The sequence below is a fragment of the Sceloporus undulatus genome, chromosome 1, assembly GCF_019175285.1.
Source record: "Sceloporus undulatus isolate JIND9_A2432 ecotype Alabama chromosome 1, SceUnd_v1.1, whole genome shotgun sequence".
Lineage (NCBI taxonomy): Eukaryota > Metazoa > Chordata > Lepidosauria > Squamata > Phrynosomatidae > Sceloporus > Sceloporus undulatus.
This window is the reverse complement of record NC_056522.1, coordinates 23126593-23146123: the sequence shown is the minus strand read 5'-3', so window position 1 is coordinate 23146123 and position 19531 is coordinate 23126593. Positions and strand designations below refer to the sequence as shown.

The window sequence follows — 19531 nt, the reverse complement described above, 5'->3', positions numbered from 1 at the left end:
GATAAAGTCCTATGTGTCCTGGACTGCAACCAACACACACAGACACACACCAATAAGAATGGCTTAGCCCAGCAAGTGGAAGCAGAACACAGACCTTGCAAGGAGTAATCGTAAGAGCAGTCTGAAAAGCCAAGCCAAAGTCAGGATACCAGAAGTCAGAGCAGTCCAAAAGCCAAGCCAAAGTCAGGATACTGGGAGTCAGAGTAGTCAAGTCAGCCCAAGGTCAAAGCAGCCAGAAGATAACAAGGGTCCAGTCTGTTCCGAGGTCAAAGTAACAAGGAGTCAAGATACAAAGAGCCAGTACCAGCAGCAATCACACCAAAGGATCATGCAATAAACTCTGACACTGCATGGAGGCCTCTCTACAGCTTAAGTAAGGGAAACTCTCCCCATGCCACCTGAGGCTGGTTGGCTAATTGCCTCTCTGCAATCCTCCTGGATCTGCACCTGCAAGCACTCTCAGCCCTTCTCTGTTTGTAAATAGGCTCATCCAGGCAAGCTTCCTCCCCAGAGTCACCACTGGGCTGATGCACCACAGGAGGCCTCGCACTAGCACTAGGACCTGGTTGGGCCTCCTCCTCTGGGGCTGGGAGAGCACAGCTGGGACCTGGCAGAACAGGATTATCACCTGGTGAAGCCTCAATTAGCTCTTGCTCTGGAGGAGGCTCGTCCTCTCCCTATCCTCCGAGAGCTGTTCTTGGCTGGCCATGACATCATGTATCTTTAAGCCACCTGGTGACCCATGAATTTCATAGGGTTTTCTTAGACAAGGAATACTCAGAGGTGGTTTTATGAGTTCCTTCCTCTGAGATATAGCCTACAGCACCTGCTATTTGTTGACCGTCTTCCATCCAGTTACTAACTGGAGCTGACTCTGCTTAGCATCCAAAATCAGACAGGATCTGGTGCCTTTAACAACACAGTACTAATTGATGATTGGCCAAATTGATCACCAACAATGGTCTGCCCTGGCCTCGCATCGGGAGGCATGGAGACACACTATCCATGATGCTGCAGCCTTTTTCGAAAGCTCACGGCAAACGAGTCTTGAAGAGAAATGGCAACACAGAAAGAACCACAACCCAAAACATCACCCGAGGAGACTTTCCGCTGTGCTTTCTGCAACCGGAGCTGTTTGTCCTGGATTGGCCTTTTTTGTCACCAACGCGCTTGTACAAAGCACGGGATGAGTCCTTCCTGAATCTTTGTTTGCAAAGCAAAGCCAGAGAGAGAGAGAGAGAGAGAGAGAGAGAGAGAGAGAGAGAGACTAATTGATGAAGATGGGCATAGAATCATAGAATTACAGAGTTGGAAGAGACTTTAGAAGTGGCTTTTGCCTTGACTGTCCCAAGGTTGTTCAGTAAGCTGACTGAGGATTTGAACACAGGTCTCCATGAGCCTTATCCAGGAATACTAAACATTATACCACACCACCTCTCAAGGAAAAGACATGACCTGGCAATGTACCTGGATATAGTGCTGAAATGCTCTATGAATAAAAAAAATGTGCTAATATTTTATTTATTATTTAGTGCTCATGTTCTAAAGAAGACCTATTAGAAAAATGAATTAAAGTCTTCACTGAAATTTACAGTAGTAACTAGTTGGCATAAGGACACTGAATTGGCAAGTATTATACCCAATTCAGGATCTGCACCCTACTAAAATCTTAGCTTAAAAGGACTCTGAGTTTTTAACAACAACCATGACAGCAACAAGAAAAATAGAGTTTTGTGGCACCTTAAAGACTAACCGCATTATAGCATGACCTTTCATGGACTAATATATTTGTACATCAGTCTTCAAGGTTTCAAGAGACTGTATCTTTTTTGCTGCAACAGACTAACTCAGCCGTCCCTTGGAATGTGGATTTTAAATTACATTTGCCACACTTGACCTATACATAGGATCATAAGGTGCTGGCAACAAAGTGAGTTCATAAGAAAAATATTGAGACAATGCAAAGTTGCCATAGTTCAGCATAGCCTTTCATTCTTACTAGGATAGACAAACATATGAAACAGGTACCTCCACAGTTGGCCACACCTATGCTCAATTCCTTCCCTTGAGGGCGGGCAAGATTAACATAGCAGAACAGTTAAGAACACACTTGCTCAAGAAAAGGGAAGAAAGAAAGAGTCTACTTGTACAGACTGAGGACTTGTGTGTCACTTGTGTCTGGTTGCTAAGGAAAAATAACCAGCAAAATGTCTTCAGCAACTGCTGGTGCTACCTTACCCAGTGGCTTCAGAGTCCTGGCTTCTTTTCCTGATGCTCTTGTCCTCCCTGAATTTGTAAGTATGATTTCTTTCTTTCTTTCTTTCTTTCTCATTTAGGTGCTGAGGGATATTTGAAAGGAAGCTTCTTTGTATTTATTCAGAAAGTCCCAATGCTTTCTAAGTGGGTTATTCCTTGCTTAAGTATATGCCATGGTTTCTTAGGGACTTTGGGTGCTTTCAGAGGTGGCCTTTATTGTGCAATTGCTGGGCCTTATTCATGGAATTTTACTGTGAGCCCAGGCAATGTCAACTTCAGAGTGTAATCCATCCCCATGTTTTTCTACTGCTTCTGTAGTCTTTGCAGGAAAAGATGAATCATTTCAGCAATTTTTTAAATAATTTGCAGGAATGCAAGGGTTTCTGTGCAATTTTGGATCATTATTCATACCTTGGGAGTTACTTTGGGAAAACGGGTTTGGGCAAAAAGTACATTTTTTTTCTAAATCGAAAATTTGTTTATCAGGAGAAATCACTGTGTTGGGTTTGACCACACAGACCACATTGTTGTTTATCACACAGAGGTTTTTGCAGCTTTTTGCAGCTCAGTTTCGACGTGACTGCAGGTCCAACGATGCGAATTCATGCTAAAATGTGATGTGTTATCTCATGTGATTGCTTTATATGGGGGGTCTTATGAGGCGCTTCCTCATTCAATCTGCACTGACTCCTCATTTTGGTGACTTCAGAAACAAGCGAATTCACGAAAATCTGCTTCTAAGCTCACTTCGATTTCACTTTGAATTGGTCTGGTGTGGAAGAACACTCCGATGTCATCCCCCTTGGTCCCCTATGACCTGCTCCTTCATCCCACTCCTCCTCCTTCACCCCATCTCATCCTCTCTGCCATCCTGCAACCTATCCCATCATCCCCTGCCTGCTTCTACACCCCAATCTGTTCCCCTCCTTCACCCTGCGACCTATCCCATCGTCCCCTGACTGCTCCTTCACCCCAATCCAGTCCCAAGTGACCCTCTGTGACCTATCCCATCATCCCCTGACTGCTCCTTCACCCTGATGAAGGATGACAGCTAAGGAGGGGGCAGGGAAGGAGGACAGCTCCCAGAGCCCCATTGAGCATGCGCAAGGGTGCCAATTCAAATCATTGAATCCTCTGGTGTGATAATACAATGTGCACTCACCATGCTTTGCTTGAATCCGGATCACGTGATTTGTCTGGAATCGAACTGACTCCGCTTACCCCTCAATTCAGAAGGGCAACGGAAAGGCAACCAGGTGTGATAAAACATCACTTTTTAATGTGAATTCGCATTGCTAGACAGGAGTGACTCCAGATCTGGTGTGAAAAAACATCACTTTTCATGTTGCTAGAACAGGAGTGACTGCGGATCTGAGCTGCAAACCCCCCCACGTGGGATACGGCCCGTTGTTAAAAATCCATAAGATGCTAAAGTTAAAACATGATTAAACAAAATAAATAAAACCAGCTTGACACGTAAATCATTAAAACACTCATCCATCCCAGTACAACAATTACCAATATCCATTGCCATGTGTAAAATGGGCCTAACATAACCATTCATCAAAAGCCTGTTGGAATAGAAAAGTGTTTATAGCCAAATTTTCCTGAAATACAAAGAAGCTTGTAGCTGTTCTTTTTTTCCCTTGGCTGGGCTTCTTGAGAAGAGAGATATCCTTTTGCCTTGAGAATATAAATAGTAATGAACACTCTTTACCTCCCTAGCCCAGAGCTTGAGAAATATTTTTTTAACTACAACTTTCAGCATCCCCCAGTTAGCATGACCAGAAATACTTTCTATAGGGATTTCTCTCCTTGACAACAACCCCCCCCCAAAGCTAATTAGCAAATGACACCAGCTTCTTCTTTTTTTTGTCTCTCTCGGATACTGATGGGATTTTGGGGTGTTTAAATTCTGCCTCCAATTTTGCCCAGTAAATTTTAATGCACAGATTATGTTAAGTGGTTGAACCTCAAGGTTATATTCTCCTGCTGCAAATTTATGCACAGAGCCACCTCATCCTTGTGCAGGTGTGTGTGCAGCATTCAGGCAGCTGATTACTTGGCTGAACTGGTGGCCTATAGAATAGCCAAGCAAATTTTCAAGGGCTGCTGAGCATGCAGCACTCTGGAAAAGCATGGCTCATTGCCCTCTCATATGAAGAGCTGGCGGGTACTTGCCTGCTTTAATGTATAGAAATGTCTGTAGTGCAAATACAAAGGCTTGAAAAAAAATGCAAGGGGGGGGAACCCACTGAAAATTCAGAGATGGTAATCACTAACTAGATTGACAGCCTTTTAAAACCTTTCCTCCTGAGTCTTTTATTTTGTTGTTGTTAACTGCCCTTGAGTTGTCCCTGAACCATTGCAAGCCTGTGTATGAGACATCTCCATGACCCTCTGACCTTCACTGCTCTACTCAGTTCGTGTAATTTCATGCCTGTGACTTCTCCAATTGAGACTATCCATATGGTGTGTGGTCTTCTACTTTTTTACTGCCATCTATCTTTCCTAGCATTATTGTCTTTTCCAATGAATCATGCCTTCTCATGATGTGGCCAAAGTATGACAGCTTCAATTTGATCATCTTGGCTTCCAGGGAGATTTCTGGCTTTATCTGCTCAAGGACCATTTGTGTGTCCTCTTGGCTGTCCACAGTATCCTCAGCAGTGCACTCTTCTCCAGTACCGTATCTCAAATGCATTGATTTCCCTCTTATCTGCCTTTTTCACTGTCCAGCTGTTGCATCTTTACATGGTAATAGGGAATACAATGGACTGGACAATTCTTACCTTAGTGTTCAGTTGTGTATATTTGCTCTTTATGATCTTGTCCAGTTCCTTCATAACTGCCCTTTCCATTCGCAGTCTTCTTCTGATTTCCTGACTGCAGTCTTCATTCTGATATTAGTTAGCAAATTATGCTTTCCATCATTTCCTTTCCTTCCTGGGAAATTATTTTTTTACATTTCTTTTCAGTTCTTCCTTCCAAGAGCTCAGAACAGAGCTTCCACATGGCCTTGTCTCTCACAACAACCCTGTAGAGTAGGTTAGATTGAGGGAAGATGTATGGCTGGTTCAAGGGCAGCCAGGGAACTTCATAACATGCTTGGGACCTGGGTTGCCAACCCTGTGTCCATGACAGTAGAATATATCCAAGTTCTGAAAGCACTGTTTTTCCACCAATGATCTGAAATCATCTTTAATAATCTGTACATAATTCAGATTTTGGCTGTACCTGCTGAAGTCACATTTCCATCAATGGGATCTGAACCTGCATAATTATTTGTGTTGGCTTTCAGTAGGGATATCTTAATGATGCGTCAGGAACGTTTTGTCCCAAGGAATTTCTACAAAGGTCGGTGTCACCGGCCTATTAATATTGGCCCCTAGCAGTAGATGACAGGTTTAATAGTCATGAACATTGCATGCAGAGAGAAGTTGTAGATTTCCATCTGTTGCAGTTGTGGGGCTGTGTGTGATTTGGATTGAGGCAATGACATGATCCTTTGCTCTCATATTGATGCTTCAGCCTAGGGGCAAAGCTAGACCTTACAATAATTATGAAACTGCCCATAGTGTGATAATTGTCATGTCTAGTTTGCCCCTCCTCCAAACCTCCTATTGATAACAAAGGGAAAAACAGGTATTTTGAAGCCAATTGCACAGGGTTGGACAACCTCTGGCCTGTAAACCAGGTATGGCCTACAGGGCTTACACAACTGGTCTATGGAGTCCCTTTTACCCTTTTCTGCACAACATGAGCTGTTCCACACTGATCTAAAGTAGTGTGGGTTCTTATGGTATATAGATCCTTACATTTTACTGGTAACCATTGCCTCTGCACCCACTTGTTCCATTCTCTTCAGGGATTATTTGTAGCTATTTCTTGGATCTGTGCTTGGGTTCTTCCACATGTCTTTAAAACTGGGGTGTGGACTGCTGAGGTGGTCCTATGGCTTGTACTGCAATTTGTCTCTTTTCTCATTTTTAATGTTTTGTACCAAAGGGGAACGAAGGCCCAACCAAGTTGTCACCCAGTGTAGTAGGCACCCTGCTACCCCCGGGTGACACCACTGCATAGGACAGATTGTAGGCAGCCTTTATTGTTCCTAGGATGACTCGACAATAACTGTTGTAGCATTTGTTGGTGATTAATCCTTTATTTAGTACTGTACTTTAGTATTTTATATTATTGAAACAGTTATAAATGTTTTATTCTCTTTGTAAAGCACCATGTAGATGGACAGCACTATATAAACAAACAAATAATAATAATACATTTCTGACTGATAATTTATGAGTAGACTCTGCTACATAAGGTGTCTGGTGTGCTAATTTTGCCAGATCATTTCAAGGGAGTTTAGCCCCTCTAGCCTAGTCTAGCCTAGGGAGAGAGGGGTCGGGTTTAAGTTGGAGCTGGGGCTAAATGATTTAGGCTATGGTTGGTTCCTTGGAATTCCTTGGAATTGCTGCCATTCATGGGACTTCCATATGACACCTCATTACTCAAGCCACGCCAGCTACACCAGCTGTCTTTATCTGTTTCCTCCATCCAGGGAGTCCCCAGCAGCTGACCTGTAACTATTTCAACAGCAGAATAAACTTTGGGGAAATTCCAAAATCTTTGCTAATGCTACCTTTGGTGATGCTACGGTTTTACAGTGGCCAATTAACCTTCCCAACTCTGTAGACCAAAACTGGGCTTTTTAGAGCTGGATAACATATGGAAGTAACATGCCTTTTCTGATCAGAAGATGTCATAGGATACTGGGTGACCTCCCCAGCTTTAGGTTATTTATTTATTTATTTATTTATTTATTTATTTATTTATTTATTTATGGTGTATGTTACACAACTGTCAAAGGCATGAAGCTTGTGTCTATTTAAGAGCAAAATGGGGAACCTCTTAATCCTCAGCCATGCTCTTAAAGCAGGGGGTGGCGATAATTGACATCTTCAGATGTCCTTTGACTACTGTTCCCACCATTTGTCATGCTGGCTAGGGCCTGATGCTTGGGATTTGCAGTCTACCACCATCTGGAGGCTTCTCATGCTACACAGTTATAGTGCTATGACATATTCTCCCACTGTCCTGATTTTGCCCTATTAATCCTCTGTCATCCCACTTTGTAGCTGCTTTTAAAATATCCTCTCACTTCCTCCTCCTTTCCCCCTTTGTCCTTTGCTTACGTCAAATTCTGCAACCTGAGATCAAAGTTCAAAAGTAGTTTGCAGTCAATTAACTCACCAGGAGGAGTGGAGAGAAGAAGCCCTTCCCAGTAGGCTCAGGTAAAAGCAAACTGCTGCATCCTCCCCTAATTTATATGTTTTTCTGCATTAATAACTTTTGCCATCTTGACCACTCTGTGATGTTGCTTAGTCAAATACATCCTAGGCTTTGCTGTGAAATATTGCAGAGTATGCTATGATTGCACACTAACCCCACTAGCTGCATCCTGTAGAATCCTGGGATTTGTAGTTTGGTGAGGCACTAGAGCTCTCTGGCTGTGAATTCTAAGGACCCCCCCCCCCCTTGGCATGTTAATAGATTTTTATGAAAGCTTCCCCTCGCCCCAGTTTATAAGCTTTTGTTTTCCAAACAGAAGGCTTCTACTGCTCAAAGTTGAATGGCATTGTGCAACTTAACAAAAGTACCAAAACACAGGAGGGTTACAAACTGAAGATGCTGCTGTCTGTCCCTTCCATAAACCTCCATCAATGAGGCAGTGCAATTCTGGAGTAAAGACTTCATCTACAAATAACCTTGCTGTGGAGAGTCTTTGAGGAAGAAAAAGGCGCATTATAGACGGGCCTTTAATACGCCCCCGTCACGTGCTAGGGGTTGGCCGAGGACCTGGCGTCCATACCGGCCTCTCCCCAGCACGTGACAGGGGCGTAAAGATGGAGGCGCCCTATACACATGGGCGCCGCCATCTTTACGTGCTGGACGCGTTGCATCCGCATGTGTCTCCCCGGAAATGACGCCGCAAATGCGCCCCCTCTTCTGGGGCCTGAGAAGGAGCGCGATTTCCGCGCTCCTTCTTGGCAGCGTCCGGGAGCCGCGCCGTTTAAAGGCTGCAGCTCCCGGATGGTGCAAGCGGTGGCAGCAGCAGACCGCCGCAATCCGGTGGTTTGTAACGCGCCAAAGATTCCTTCCAGTACCTTCTGCTCTTCTTTTTCTTGGTAGTAGCCCTCTGGACCACTGCTTCCACTGTTCCTAGCCAAAACACTGGGGAGATGTTTTAACTTCACCTTCTGCCCAGCCAGCCATGTCTACTAAGGAAGATGATACAAGAAGGTGTATTTCTGGAGGGTGGAATTCCATGGCCCTCCCAGTATTGTTGACTGCAAGTTTGTGCCTTTGTTCCTTTCCAGTAGGTTTGGGCATTGAGCAGCTCATCAAAGAGCTATTGGCAATTAGGGATCCAATCATGCTGGGAAAGAAGGCAGGCACAGATATCTCTCCTTATAGGACTTTATCACTTCTCAGTGGCTGCTCTCAAGCTCTAGAACCATTCCCTAGAGAGGTTAGACTGGAATGTTCAATTCCATTTTTCCAGAAACAGGCAAAGACCTTTTTGTTTTGACAGAGCTTTGAGAACAAACTATTGGTAGAGAAAAGGCTTTTAATTGGATGCTGAATTGTCTATATTTGTTCTGGATGTTGTTTTTAAATTGCTTTTGATTTTATTTAGTTTAATTCTATTTTAACTTTTGTGTACCTTAGTGAAGAAGGCCTACATGATGAAATGGTCTGAGTGTTGAACTAGGACTTTGGGAGACCCAGGAATCAAGTCACTCTCCACTCTCTCACCCTCAGAATGGCAAACATCCTCTTGCAATAAAGTCATTTTGAACAATTTAAAATGTAAGACAGTATAAATTTAAAGCAATAAAAATTCTGAAATATATTAAACAATTGAATAATTTAAAAACTGAAAGCTAAAAGGATATAAAGCCATTGTTGTTGCTGTTATGAGTTTTCAAGGCAACTCTAACTTATGGCAACCTTATCCTAGGGTTTTGTGTAAGACTTATTCCAAATAGGTTTGCCATTGCCTTCTTCTGGGGCTGAGAGGATGTCACCCAGTGGGTTTCCATGGCTGAGCAGTTATTAAAATCCAAGTCTTCTGGAGTCATAGCCCAATACTCAAACCACTACACCATACTGACTCCCTATAAAACTGTGTATGTATACATGAAGTCATCAGGCCCCAAAAGGTTTTTATAAAAAGCCAAGTTTTAACCTGGCACCAGAAGCCAATGTGGATACCAATCAGGTCTTGAAGGACAAGACATGGAAGAAGATGGAGAAGGCTTTCTCCCATATCTCCCAACAAAGCATCACTCCTAATGGTGAGAAACAGAGGAGGGCCTCTCCAGCTGATTCCAGTCCTCTTATTGGTCTTTATCTTGAAGCTGGATTTGTATGGGACAATCCTTTATATGAGACTATTCCATGTCTTGTCGTTTAATGTCTTGTCCTTCGAGACCCTGTATAACGAAAGACACAATGCCATCTTATGTGGCAAACAAACTATTTCTTCCATCTTGAATCAGGGCTGGCTGCTGATTTGATCTTCCTCCAGTGTAAGATTCCCAAATCCCATGCCCTTGGCTTTCTTCTCTGGTCCTCAGGGTAAGGGGTAAGAATTACAGGGTGAGACTGTTGCCCTTCAAAGTGTGTGTGTATAGTTATTTTCCTCCTGTGCCAAACATGGTGTATTTTATTTGAATGGTATACTCTCTGCAGCTGTGGTTGATGTGTAACATACAATGCTTTATGGCACCCACAAGGTTTGTCTCTGTAACATTACAAGAAGGTGTCCTTCAGTCTCAGGCCTGAGAGAGTTCTGATCTGAAAATCCTACTCCAGTATAATCTTTGGTAAGATTCTCTTACTTGCCAGATACAGGCAGCTGTGCTATAATCTGGGCAGGGGTCTTAAGAACAGCATGTCATTTTAATTTAATCACTGTAGGGCAGGAGTATGGGCTAAAATACTGCTATCTGATCTTGGAAGCTACATAGAGTCAGTCTCTTGTTAGTACTTGAATGGGACACCATCAGGGAATACCAGGTACTGTAGCCTATATTTTAGAGGAAGAAACTGGCAAACCACTTCTGAGCATTCATTGCCTAAGAAAACTGTATGAAATTATTGAGGTTACCATAAACTGACAGGCAACTTGAAGGCATATGCAAACACAGGACAGAGGTAAGGCATCTCACATGCTAAAAGTGACTTTGGTTCTCTGGACTTTCCCAGATGATCATTTCCCCCTTTCCCATGATACCATTTGATGATTACCCCATTTTGATACAGTTTTTCTCCATTCTAAAAAGACAAAAAACCTCCTAATACTTTCATATTGTCAGTAAGAGCTTTAAGGTCAAATGTACTATCATTTTTGGTTCTACTGTGCTCTTTTTCTTCGGCCCCACACAACTGGAATGTGGCCTCTGAGAACTTCTCTGAACTTGAATCTGGCCCTCTGGCTGACATAGGTGGGATACAGACCGCCCAAAAAGGGCGGTCTCCCGCTGGCCTGGTTTGCTCCGCGAGGGAGCCTCAACGGACAAACCGCACGGCTCCGTCATGGAACAAAAAGAACCCGCAAAAAGTGGGTTCTTCTTGTGGAACCTTTGTGACGCTGCAAGGCACCAATGGTGCACTTGCGCCGTCATGAAGGTGGGGGGACGTGCGGACGCTAAGCGGCCATTGCGTCAAAATGGCGGCACCCATGTGTACAGGGCGCCGCCATTTTGATGCCCCCGTCATGTGCTAGGGGTGAGGCAATATGGACGGTGCGTCCTCGGCCAACCCCTAGCATGTGACAGGGGCGGCGCAAGGGCCCGTGTAAATCGGGCCATAGTTTCCTTAGCCTTGATCTAGGTGCAGAGTAGGGAAAGTACAGCCTGCTCTGTTGCTAAAACAGAAATCTAAAGCTAAAAAAAGTCCTTTCCTAGGTTTAAAATATCCTGAAAGGGGTGTGAGTGTCAAAAACGTGGTGAACCCACCCCTCACATTCCCTAGAGGGCATTTGGGGACATTATTTATTTAATCATTTGGGGCCATTTTAAAAATTGCAGGTTTGTGCAGTGGAGTGTGTGCATGTCCCTCCAACATCTTGGAGGGGGCAATGCAGTCCCCTGTCCAGTGATGTATCAAATCTTTTCGTCCAAGAAGTTTATTGCACCAGATTAAAACGCTCCCCGGTGCGTTCTAACGTGCCCGCATGGGGGCGCGCACGGAATGTGACAGGAATGCGATGGGGCCAAGAACCCCATTTTACCGCACACTGGAATGCTACCTTTGCTGCCGGGCATTCCAATCGCGTTCCCATTGAGTTCCAGAGGGCGCCATTTCTGGAGATGCTTAGAAACAGTTCCAGAAATGGCGCCCTCTGGAACTCAATGGGAACACAATTGGAATGCCCGGCGGTAAAGGCGGCATTCCAGTGTGCGGTAAAATGGGGTTCTTGGCCCCATCGCGTTCCTGTCATGTTCCATGCGCACCCACGCGCGGGCATGTTAGAATGCACCGGGGAACATTTTAACCCTGGTGCGATAAACTTCCAAGTTTCAAATCAAGACTCAAGTCTCTAGCATTAATTCTTAAGTTGAGTCTCAAGTCCTTCCAAGATACTTTCAAGCTAAGTTTCAAGTCAAGTCAAAAGTCTGGGAGCCAACCTTTAATGCAGGCATTATTTCTCAGTGAGGAACAGCAAACACATTAGGCAATGGGCTTGAGGTGGGGAGGTTGAGGTCTGCTCAGTAGCCTGTCCATGCTGTACATCAGAGGATCCTCTTAAAACTTCAAAAGCTTCAAAAGCCTCCACCTCAAGCCCATTGCCTAATACATTTGCTGTTCCCTTCTGAGAAATGTGCCCTATGTTTTGAGGGCAGCACTTGCCTGCAGTTTGAAGTGAATGGTGCCAGCAAGTCAGTCACTAAAAATATGCAAGTCTCAAGTCAAGTTGAGTCAGTGTACCATTTTTGCGAAATCAAGTCCAAGACAAGTCTTAGAAGTGACTTGAATCTGACTTAAGTCCAAGTTAATTGCCTTGAGTCTATGTCACTGCCCCTACCTTCCCACAGTTGGCCACCTATGATCTAGGTCATTGTAGGTAATCAAAATACTGTCTAGCATGAGGTCTGAAGTTTTTACTACCAGCAGTGGGTTCTCCAGTTGTGATGTCAGGTAATGTGTTTTCATTGCAACTGCTTGCTTGGTAATAACCCAAGGTAGAGAAATTGCCATGACTATTCATTATCCGTTTGATATTAAAAGTTACAGTTTATAAGCATCATGAAAAAAATGGTCTTATAATGATGATGATGATGATTTTTTGAGTAAGTGAAAAGCTAAACCGGATGCCTTTTTAAACATCTGGTATCCTTTTATTTGATAAGTTCATGATGGAAATATAGTTATTAGAGTTTCAGATGACTGCAGAGTAGAACAGTTAAAATAAGTATAATTTGAAAGGGGAGGATTAATTTGGATCTTCTGTATTCTTCATTACAAACTCTATTACTATAATTTTACAGTTGATATGAAAGTAAGAGGTTTGAAACAAATTAGTTCTATGCTGTTTTTTCTTTCTTTCTTTCCTTGCTGTTGTATTAATTGCTGAACTGAGGAAGGCCAATAGGGGAGGGATTTTGTTATTGTTGTTGCTTGATGTATGATTTATAATACAATAAATACAGCTTTAAAAAGAAAGATGCCCAATAATGATAATGCTGTGTTCTAGGATACTGGGTTATTTTGAAATGAGTAAGAAGTAGAGGGGTTATTAAATACCCCAGAGTATTAACTTCCATCCTTTTCTGTGTGCTTTGATCATGACTAGATCCCTGTGTTCAAGTGACAGAGTAGAAAGAACGTCGCATTAAAACAGTGTATAATTTCAAGTCATTTATTATCAGGTGTAATTTAGCACTCATCTGAAGGGTAAGTGCTGGTACAGTGGGCCCTTAGTATCTGCTGAGGTTTGGTTACAGGACCCCGCATTGATACCAAAATCTGTGGATGCTCAAGTCCTATTAAATACAATGGCACAGTACAATGGTTTCCCTTATATAAAATGGCAAAATCAAGCTTTGCTTTTGGAATTCATATAGATTTTTAATATGCTTGAATCTGTGGATTAAAAAATTCATGAATAAGGAGGGGCAAATGTATTGAAGAGAAAAACAGCCATGGTGGCAGACAGTGGGAGATTGCTGTTGGCTGGGTGAGGATTTAACAAACCTTCTCCCACAATTTCTTGTCTTTACTTCAAGTCTAGGTTGACAGTTCAATTTTGCTTCATTCTGGCCACAGAGTTGCCCTGGATCTCCCTGTTACTTCCACACTCTGCAGTGATGCCAGGTGGCTATCTATACATCACTGCTGTGCCACTCAACACCAATGCCATTGGCACAAATTGTTCCCTCTGAGGTCAGCAACACGTTGCCCAGCATCATTCGCATGATTGGATGCATCATTGTGACCTCAGAGTAAGTGAATTGTGCCAGTAGTGATGTACTGGGCGGCACAGTGGAATGCATATGCAGTCAGTTGCCCAGCATCACTGTAGAGAGATTTTCCTGCAAAATCTGAAGCAAAAGGTGAGGTTTGTTTTACACCAGTTTAGCCTCAGAAAGGGTGGATTTGGTGTGGAGCTGGCCTTCCCTCATGAAGACAGTCCACACTCAAATTGGGGAGGTGGCCCTAAGTTGTGTAGACAGGTTGTGGTGAGGGCAAGGGGAAACTGGTATAATTGGCCCATATAGACATGTCCTGAGTTCCCTCAAGAAGTGACCTCCTTATTGTTTTGACATGTGTTTTTTCAAGTAAAGCTATATTCAGCCACTGAACCTGACACCCGATTAGCACCTGAGAGTTAAGCTTTGTTTTTAGGAGAAAATATTAACTCTACAATCTATCGTCACAATTTTTTTTAAAAAAAATTAGCCAGCACCTTAGAAACTGGATTTCTGCTAAAAGAAGGGAGTCAGGTGAAATTGACTTAGTTCTCACTAGAATATAATTGGAATATTCACACTTGCCAAATAATGTGAACTGGAGCACAATTATCTTTCAAATGTTGTGATATGGTTTTCTGATTTAAAAATATTTTTGTTGTTGTTTTTAATTGCCTTGGAGTCAATTTCGACTCATAGAGACTCTGTGGATGAAACATCTTCAAGACTCCACTACTCTGCTTAAGTCTTGCAAATTCATACTCATGACCTCCTTAATAGAGCCCATCCATCTAGCATGTACTCTTCCTCTCTTTCTACATCCCTTCACCTTTCCTAACATTATTCTCTTTTCCAATGAGTCATGCCTTCTCATGATGTGGCCAAAGTATGACAGCCTCAACTTAATCATCTTGGCTTCCAGGAAAATTTCAGGCTTGATGTGTTCTTGGACCCATTTGTTTGGGTTTTTTTTTTTTTTTGGCTGTCCATGGTATCCTCAGCACTATTCTCCAGCACCACATCTCAAAAGTATTGATTTTCTTCTTATCTCCTTTCTTCACTGTCCAGCTTTTGCATTTGTAATGTGGAATACAATGGTTTGTATGATTCTAATTTTCATGCTCAGTTGTGTATCTTTACTCTTTAGGATCTTTTCTAGTTCTTTCATAGCTGCTCTCCCCTTTCCTAGTCTTCTTCTGGTCTCTTGACTGCAGTTTCCATTCTGATCAATGTTTGATCCAAGGTATGGGAACTCTTTTATTATTTTGATTTCCTCATTGTCTAGGCTGAATTTGTGTAGATTATTTGTAGATTATTATTTTTGTTTTCTTTATGATCAGCAGTAAGCCTGCTTTATGTACATCAGAAGAATTTACATACAAAATGTGTACCTTATAAAGAAATGCAAAGTATAAAGGCAAAAATATGTACATGAGGGAAAACTGTGCAAAAATGTACACAGATTTTTGTGCAACTAAAATTGCACACAGATATTTGTAACAGCTTTGAAAATGTGCACGTAATGATCCAGAAGTGGGACGAAATGAACTTTGGCTTTTAAAAAATTGCAAATATTACAGAAGGTGAAACAGACAGGTCCATCTGTTCCTACCATAGCATGAACTAACCAGAAAGCTGCCTTAAAAAACAAAAGAGGCTGAGCTTTAGTCCAATTTAGAATATGGTGGAAAATGGTTTACCTTCTGTAGTGCCATAATGACTACCTTTGCCATTCCATTTCTCTCAAATGTTGGTGATAGTTCGGCAAATCTGTAGCAAATGAAAATAAAGAAATCTAATGGTAACACCCATTTCGTAGAGACCAGCTTGAGAGTAGCAGCAAAGGGGAGGAAACCAAATTGTGTATTTGCTGCAAAAGCCCAAAGGTTCTAGCACACCCAGCCTGTGTTCCTCTGTTAAACAAACAGATAATACATTGGAGAGCTGTGGTTGAGATAGCAAGAACTAAAGCTGGCACAGGTGGTGCCCACCCAGTGAAAGATTAGGGAATGGGTGCAGAGTATGACAGCTTAAAAATCAACTTCCCACCCAGTCAGTACAATAGCAGAGAATCTGATAGGGAGCAAAGAATTAACAAGGGTGGTGGCAAAACCAGTGAGGAGTGTTGGAGAGGGGAAGAAAGCAATAGAGAGAGAGAAGAGGAAGAATGATTAATAGCCCCTTTGGTTTCACATTGTATGCAGCAGGCAGATGCCAGAAACCTGTTAAACCAGGCTGTCTGCTAGGAAACAGAAGACTCCAGCCCCTCTCTCCAGTATATTATGAAGGAAAAGGCAAAGGAAGGAATTGGAAAAAGAGACAAAACAATACAGCTTTTATTCAAAGCATATGAAGGATTGTCTTCGGGGACTAAGGATTTGCTGCTACAGCTATGCCCACACGTCCCACATTTCACAGATAAAATATGTGGCCATAGAGGACATGTATGACAAGACACGATCAGAATGTGATCAAGATGGCAAACGTTGTAATGGGGAAGAATACACAAGCTAGGAGGCTGCAGTAGGTTGTTTTTGCCTGAGCTTACTGGGAAGGGTATGATTACATATGATTATATGATTATATGATCCTTTCCTCAGGGAAAGGAACCCTGCTGACTTTATGGAATTCCATTTTTAATTTGATCTCAGTTTACAGCAGTTGAAACATGCTGAGGATGACGGGGGAAAGTGGGAGGAGGAAAGTAAAACTATAGAGCATGTTGAAATGCTGTGAAAAAGTGGCATGACAGAAGATTCACTGAGAGAGTCCCCACCTAATCGGGACAATTGGAGGGTATGACTTCCAGAAGTGCTGTCCTTCTTTCCCTTTTCTAGAATCTATTTTTGTGCTCTCCGTCAGAAACCAGTCATCCAAATATTCTTTCCAACATACAAATGAATGCATGTAGTACTGGGACTGCAGCACTACGGTGCTAAGCTCTGCCCCTCTCCGACTTGGGTGTAAGTGTAATGAATAACCTTTTTATTGTGGCAGGCGCTTGGGACTTTTGTTATCCCATCGCTGCCACCAAATTATGTGACAAAGTTTTCCTATCATGCCAGCCAATTATGTGAAGGCCCTGTCTAGTCAACCTTCACCCTATAGTCAACCTTTACCCTAATGCTGTCACCAAATTATGTGATGCACACCCAAACCACAATCCTTTTCTATGATGGCAGGTACCTAGGAGTTTTTATCCCACCACTGCCACCCGTGTTTTGTATTGTGAGTAGCGTGGTATTAACTCAAGTCCAGGTGTGTCCTTCTTGGTTCAAACAAATAAAACTTTATTTACAAGAAGGTTTAACAGTGTTGGGTTTTAATATGATACCTTATGTAATTGTTACTTTCTACTTTGTTATAGTTACCATTGGTTTAATAACTCTTTAGCTAACTCACCAGTTCTTATAACTAAGATTCACTCAATCCTTCTATTAAGTTCCTCTCTTAAACTTAGACCTAACAGTCACCAAAATTAACACTATCCCGCAGGATATCACACTCCAGCCACTCCCTTTACTAGAGTCCTGGAAGTGTAATGGTAGGGAGCCCTTTTCTGCTCAGTCTACCCCTTGCCATCCTTCTCTATTCCTGGAACCCCCACTCTTAGGATTCCAAGCCCTAACTGACTATTCCCTCAGGAACTCATGGAACCCAGTCCTCTCTTGGACTCAACTGTCAAATCCCAACTGTCTCTCTTCTCTAACAGCTTGGAATTTTCAAAAGTCCCAGCCCAAATCCCATTGGCTGGTCTTCAGCTGCCTTCTGATTGGTCAGCCAGGTGTTCTATGCACCATTACCAACTGAAGTATCTACTGGATTTTTCTGTATGTTTCCCTTTTAAACGTATGTCTAATCTCAATTTTATTTGTTATAACCACTTACCATACTTTTCTTATAAGTTTAGCATACTATAACCATAAACTATATCACTAGTTGGGTTTTAACACTTTAATAACTTTTCCCCCCAACTTTGGATCCTTTGTACGTTCCATTTAAATGTTTTTATCAAACATATTCAGTCTTCTAACTCTCTCTCTTACTGGATTAAAGACTGATGGAACATTATCTCCAACCACTTTTCCCCACTCCCAGTACGGCTTTGAAAATATTTCGTTTTTCATTATATTAATGGCAAACAACCATACATGGGTTTTCCAGTCTATCAACTCAATTATATCATTGCCCTTTTCAGGAGTTTTTTCTGGATCAGTTCTTGTAACTGACAACGTGTTTCTTTTTATCGGCTGTGGACTTAACAGCTCATCTGGTAAAAAGTCTTTGTTTCTTCCTGTTTCACTGGACCAGATTCTTAGAGTGCGCTGAGCAATCTTTACATCTTCTTGTGTAGACTGTAAAGTGTCCCTTATCGAAATCATCACATTCTCTAGATAGTTCATCACGATCTCTGGTTTTTCTTTCATTGTTGAATCTCTTTTCACAGTAGGTTGATGGCTTTTGGGGTCCCACCAACGCTTGTCTGTCATCTGATCACCACCAGTATGTTTGATAGTGAAGTTTATAGATGTTTGCAGGTTCTGTATAAACACATCTATTTTTTCAAGCTTTTTAAAAATTCTTCCAGTCTCTGTGAACTAAACCATTTTCTTGGGTTATATCACCCATTTTCCAACCTAAACATTTTTCAACACTGTCCCATTTAATATATAGCTTCCAGATATATGTCAGATCTGAAAGTATAGAAAGTTCATCTAGTGGGGAACTATGAAGTTTGTTCTCTATTTCTATAAGAGGTAGATTACAAATGAATTTTATCATTATTATTAAAAACTTGCTGACAGTATGATTTTGCGTCCTTATGACTCTGTAGGGATGTTTTTCCTTTAACTTGGAGGCTTTCTCTTTATCTGATTTCAACAAAGGTTTTAAACTTTTAGGACTATTTCCTTCCTGGCTAAATTCTTTTTTCTTTTTAGCTCCTATAGTCACAGCCAATTTTTCATCAGGCTCATTAGACCTATTAATTTCATTATCCATGACTGCCATTTTTTCCTCTTTATTTATTACGTCTACTTGCTTTTGTAAGGCTTTTTCTTCTTGCAGTGTAATCTCTACTTCTTCTTTTTGTATGCGACTCTTAGACTTTATATTGAGAAGTTTAAGGCAGAAAGAGTTGTAATTTGTTTTACATGGCAAAACTTTGTTTTCCATCTTTTCGCTTGTTTACTGGCTCTGTGGTAATTTTTTAAAAGCATCTAAACGTTGTCTTTAGAGTTTAGCCTATTTTCCAATTTGGCAATCTCTGTGTACAGATCTTTAGTTTTTAACTTTATGTTATCAAGTTTACTCTGACCTTTATTGACTTTTTGATGCAGAATCTGATTTTCTTGTTTTAAATCATATAGTTGTTCTTGTAACTTTTTATTTTCTTGTACTAAAGCCTCTTTTTCTCTCTCTTTTTGAATAAATCTCTCACTTGTTTCATCTAGCAAATCCTGTAGTCTGGTAATATCTTTTTCATATTTATGTAGGGTTTCATTAATACTTTTTGAGGAATGTTTCATATCAGAAATGATATGTTCTAACTCTGAAACAGTCTTTTCTTTATTGTCTAAACTTGCTTTTAGAGTAACAATTTCTTTTGTTTTTTCTTCTATCAGACCCTGTACAGTCTGGTTTTCGGATTCCAGATTAGCTACTTGTTCTTCAAGTGTAATAATAATAATAATAATATGTTTTATTTGTATACCGCTTTTCCTACGATCAAAGCGGTTTACAGCATACATATGCATATACAACAAAGCAAGTAACAAAAATAATAATAATAAAAAAAA

General features: G+C 41.7%; 1 protein-coding gene across 2 annotated transcripts in view; it reads left to right on the top strand.

Moving 5' to 3' along the window:
- Window positions 1-2136: 2136 nt before the first annotated feature.
- Window positions 2137-19531, top strand: part of MAL (mal, T cell differentiation protein) — a 53001-nt gene continuing 35606 nt past the window's right edge. The window contains exon 1 of one of the 2 annotated variants that reach the window (XM_042442701.1): window positions 2137-2294. In XM_042442701.1, coding sequence (XP_042298635.1) covers window positions 2208-2294 — 87 coding nt within the window. In that variant the 5' untranslated portion in view covers window positions 2137-2207. Of the gene's footprint in view, window positions 2295-19348; window positions 19410-19531 lie in introns of those variants that run through there. The other variant, XM_042442786.1, reaches the window with a different exon arrangement.